The following is a 4,520-nucleotide window of genomic DNA, read 5'->3' as shown; positions in this document are numbered from 1 at the left end:
ATTCCCTTTATGTTCTTCATACACAGAGAATCAACTCTAACTCTAGCCTCTTTTTTCTCATTACCACTATGTGGATGGCAGACCTTTCTTTCCTAAGAGAACACAGAAGTAAGATAGTATGAGGTCTGCTTAGATGCTCAAATAAAACAGTCACTATAGGCATTGATAATTCAAGTATCTTCAGCCATGGAACTCCATCTAGCAGGGTACAAGGCCAAGAGTGGGACACCTTTGGGGAGAATGATCAATCTGTGCCCAGAACTAGGTTCAACCCAGAATGTGGGAATATTGGCTGAAGAAGTGGGGGTTGAGTGGAGGAGTTTGGAAATTGGGATTCATAAGGGTTAAGTATTTGAGGAATGTGGGGGTGACTGGGGGTTTTCAGAGAGCACCCCTTTGGCAAAGGCATCAGCACAGGTCACAGATTTCTGAGTTGATTTTTTCATGTGGAATGGGTGGCCTTTTCAGCCATCTCTAGAAAGTCTCTGGATAAAGTGAATTTGCATCTGTTTATGTGGTTCTGTCTTTAGGGGAGAATTTATCTCCTTCTTGGTAGTCTGGGTTGTCTGTGCAGGGGCCAAGAAATTTTGTTATTTAAAATAATTTTTTAAAAATTTGATTTGAGAGAGAAAGAGAGTGATCAATTTTTTTGTTGTACCAGTTATTTTTTTTATTGATATTTTTTTTAAGAGAGAGAGGAAAGGAGAGGGAGAGAGAAATAGAAACATGAATGAGAATTCCAGAGGAGAGAAATTCTGCATGTCCCCTACCAGGGATTGAGCCTGCAACCTGGGCGTGTGCCCTGACTGGAGATTGAACCAACAACCTTTCGGTGCCTTGGTTGTGCACAACCAACTGAACCATACTGGCCAGGACTTGTTTCAGTTATTGATGCAACCATTGGTTAATCCTTGTATGTGCCCTGACTGAGGATCAAATCTGTAACCTTGATGTATTGGGATGACGCTCTAATCAACTGAACTACCTGGCCAGGCCCCAAGAAATTTTGGACTAGCAAATTACTTAGGGAGCCATAGCCATGGTGACAACCCAGGATAATGAAGTCTGTGTTCCTCCTGCCCTCTGTATGTGCAGCCTGTCCCTGGGATTCATTCTCCTCTTCCCAGCACAAAGATCCTGAGGGGGAACTCTGCTGTCCATAGCCCACAGGATAAAGCCTTTACACTGAACAGTTTCCTTAGAGCTCTCTTCATGTCCTTGTTTCTGAGGCAGTAAATGAAGGGGTTCAGCATGGGAGTGACCACCATATACATTACTGAAGCTAGTGAATCCTTGTCAGCTGAATGGGAAGATGAGGGGTTCAGGTAGACCCCTGTGATAGTCCCATAGAAGAGGATGACTACAGTGAGATGGGAACCACAGGTAGAAAAGGCCTTTTGTTTGCCTCTGGCAGATGGGACCTTGAGCACAGCAGACACAATGTGGACATAGGAGACGAGAATGCCAAGGAAGGGGATGAGGACGATCAAGCCTCCCACCAGCAGAATCATGAGCTGGTTGAGTTGGGTGTTGGAACAGGAGAGCTGGAGCAGGGGAACGAGGTCACAAAAGAAGTAAGGGATGACGTTGCTGGCACAGAACTCCAGTCGAGCCATGAGGAGGGTGTGTAGCAGGGAGTGGAAGTTAGCGATGAGCCAGGAGCTCCCCAGCATCAGGGCACAGATTTGCAGACTCATCATAGTGGAGTAATGCAGAGGGTGGCAGATGGCCACATAGCGGTCATAAGCCATTGCTGTCAGGAGGAAGTTGTCCATGTTGGCAAGCAAAATGCAGAAGTAGATCTGAGTTAGGCAGCCACCATAGGAAATGAACTGAGTCTGCATCTGGATGTTCACAAGCATCTTGGGGACTGTGGCGGAGATGAAGCAGAAATCCACCAGGGAGAGGTTACTGAGGAAGAAGTACATGGGCGTGTGGAGGTGAGAGTCTGAGCCAATGGCCAGGATGATGAGCAAGTTCCCTGCTGCCCCAATCAGGTACATGACCAGGAAGAGCCCGAAGATCAGCTCCTGCCTCTCAGGCTGGCTGGAGAGCCCTAGGAGGATGAACTCAGAGGCGCTTGTGTAGTTCCCTTTCTCCATGGTCAACTAGTCCTGCTGGGAGATCCAGACCAGGCACAGGCTATAACGACAGTGGAAGTGCCCATGCCTCCCTCCCTCCTTCAAATAATCCCCCAACTCACAGCTGGCCACATCTGTGTGTTCATTTGGTACAAATCCCAAAGAAGGCTCTTCACCTTTCAAAGGAAAATCCTGTGGCTACAACAGATCCCAAAGTCAGGGTTTTAATAATTTCATCACCACAATGCTACTGATCCTAGACCCCACAGAACCCCATCTCCCATCCCTCTAAAGAGAATCCTTGTAACATATAGCCAGATACTCAGTGGTGGTAACAATGAGGGGTTTGCTGAGGGTGTTTTAGCCCCTTGAATTTCCATCATACTTTCTTTGATATGAGTAACTAATGTCTCAATATTAAGAAAAAAGATATGGAAATATAGTTTCTTCCTAATCCTGATAAGATTACCATCTGAAGGCCATTTCTGAACAGAATTTTGGAACCACAGTGGTACGTATGTAGAACCAGAGGGTGTTATTTGTATATAAACTCTTTCCCCTTGAATATTTTGTCTCCCCACCCACAGAGAGCCCAGGGCTCAGGGTGCTCTGGCTGCCACTCGTCACTGGCTCTGGGTCACCTTGCTCCTGGTGATGATGCTTGGGGATGGAGTAGGTCAGGGCAAACCTAGACAGAAGAGCCTGCTGACTGGGACAGTTCAGCCAGCCCTTCTGTCTGGGCTTACCCAGGAAGGGACTCGCCTCTGGAGGGTGAGTGTTGCCCCTGTAGATAACAAAGATAAATCACAGGTATAACATTGCCCAAAGTAACAGCTGGAAGCAGGGCAACATGGGGACCCTGCTAAATTGGAGTTCAAAATAGTTCAGTGCAAGCTCAGATAAAGTTTTGTTAGATATAATATAAATTATTTTTCACTGCTTCACAAGATATAGTGAGAATTTGGGTCCTATAAGAATATAAATCAGAAAGAGGGAGGGGAGAAAGAAAGAATTTGAGTTAGCGTGCCAACTAGTGATGGGGAACCACTGATGGTGGAAAAGCTATGGCAGTGCAGTGATGGCCCATCTGGAAACTGGGCAGGGAGTAATAAGGGGGAAACTGTCTTAGGAGGCTGACATTACCCACACTGCCTTTTTGTGAGGTAGAGCCTGCTTGGAGAAAAGGAACTTACCAGTGCACTTGGGGAGGGTGTGGGGGGAGATGGAGATTTCGGCTATGCAGCAGGTCCCAATTGAGGTCCTCACCTGTGTTGAGAGCTATTCCTTAGCATGGGAGATAAATGACTCATTTTGAATTAATGCTTTACGGATTTGATTTCTTCCCCCCTCCCCCCTGCTTTTGTAATCCTCACCCAAGGATACCCTTTCATTGATGAGAGAGAGAGAGAGAGAGAGAGAGAGAGAGAGAGAGAGAGAGAGAGAGAAACATTGATGTGAGAGAAACATTGATTGCTTCCTGTACGCACACTAATTGCGGGGAGAGGGGGATCAAATCTGCAACCAGGCATATATGCTAACCGCGAATTGAACCCACAGCCTTCTTGGTGTATGGGACAATGTCCAACCATCTGAGCCACCTGGATGGGGCAACTTGATTTTTTTTTTTTTTTTTTTTAGGGATTCAAGTGTTTGGTGATACAGAGGCAGAAATCTTTGAGTAAAGGACAAATGTAAGATAGAAATGCAGGAGCCTAAGAGGAGGGAAATCTATTTGGTGAAAAGTAAAAATGAAGGGAAACATTTAATATGGTTGAGATCTTCATTTGATCAGTTCTGACTAAAAGAGCTCTTTATTGGGTTATGTGAGAGAAAAGAAAACAATAAAGAACATTTTTCTCACTCCTAAGAAGCTTCTAGTCAAATGTAAAACTTTCACATAGGAAATAGCCCTTAGACCAGGGAGGTGACATTTAGTGAGTACCTACTGTATGGCATAATATGGGGCTCGGCAAGTGCATGTATTTAATTTAACCCTAACAACAACCTGTGTAAGATAGGAATTATTATTATTATTATATAGATGAATAAACAGACTGGGAGGGTTTAAATAATTTCTCCAAAGACATCAAGATTTGATTCCAGGTCAGTCTGATTTCAAAGCAGTGTTCCTTCAATTTCGCTTTAAGAAGTACGACTGGCCTGACTGGTATGGCTCAGTGGTTGAGCATCAACCTATGAACCAGGAGGTTACAGTTTGATTCCCGGTCAGGCACATGCCCAGGTTGGGGGCTCGAGGCAGCCAATCAATGATTCACTCTCATCATTGATATTTTTATCTCTCCCTGTCCCTTCCTCTGAAATCAATAAAAATATTTATACATATAAAAAATGCTATTGGGTAAACTTAAACTTGGAGCATCTGGGTAAATGGATCAGGGATTCCTGGAGTGGCCAATGTTGGGACAGGAGAAAGGGAAT

General features: G+C 45.0%; 1 protein-coding gene across 1 annotated transcript; it reads right to left on the bottom strand.

The window, feature by feature from the left end:
- Window positions 1-1,109: 1,109 nt before the first annotated feature.
- On the bottom strand, window positions 1,110-2,102 carry LOC102422321 (olfactory receptor 1361-like). Its single transcript, XM_006081517.3, has one exon. The coding sequence runs from the start codon at window positions 2,100-2,102 to the stop codon at window positions 1,110-1,112; it is 993 nt and encodes a 330-aa protein (XP_006081579.1).
- Window positions 2,103-4,520: the final 2,418 nt, after the last annotated feature.

This window comes from Myotis lucifugus, unplaced genomic scaffold, assembly GCF_000147115.1.
Source record: "Myotis lucifugus unplaced genomic scaffold, Myoluc2.0 scaffold_0, whole genome shotgun sequence".
In the NCBI taxonomy this organism is placed as follows: domain Eukaryota; kingdom Metazoa; phylum Chordata; class Mammalia; order Chiroptera; family Vespertilionidae; genus Myotis; species Myotis lucifugus.
Note: the sequence above shows the minus strand (reverse complement) of the source record. Positions and strands in the feature narration are given on the sequence as shown.

Bases quoted from the DNA above. Each gene is read 5' to 3' on its own strand.
- LOC102422321 (XM_006081517.3), bottom strand. From the start codon at position 2,102: ATGGAGAAAGGGAACTACACAAGCGCCTCTGAGTTCATCCTCCTAGGG.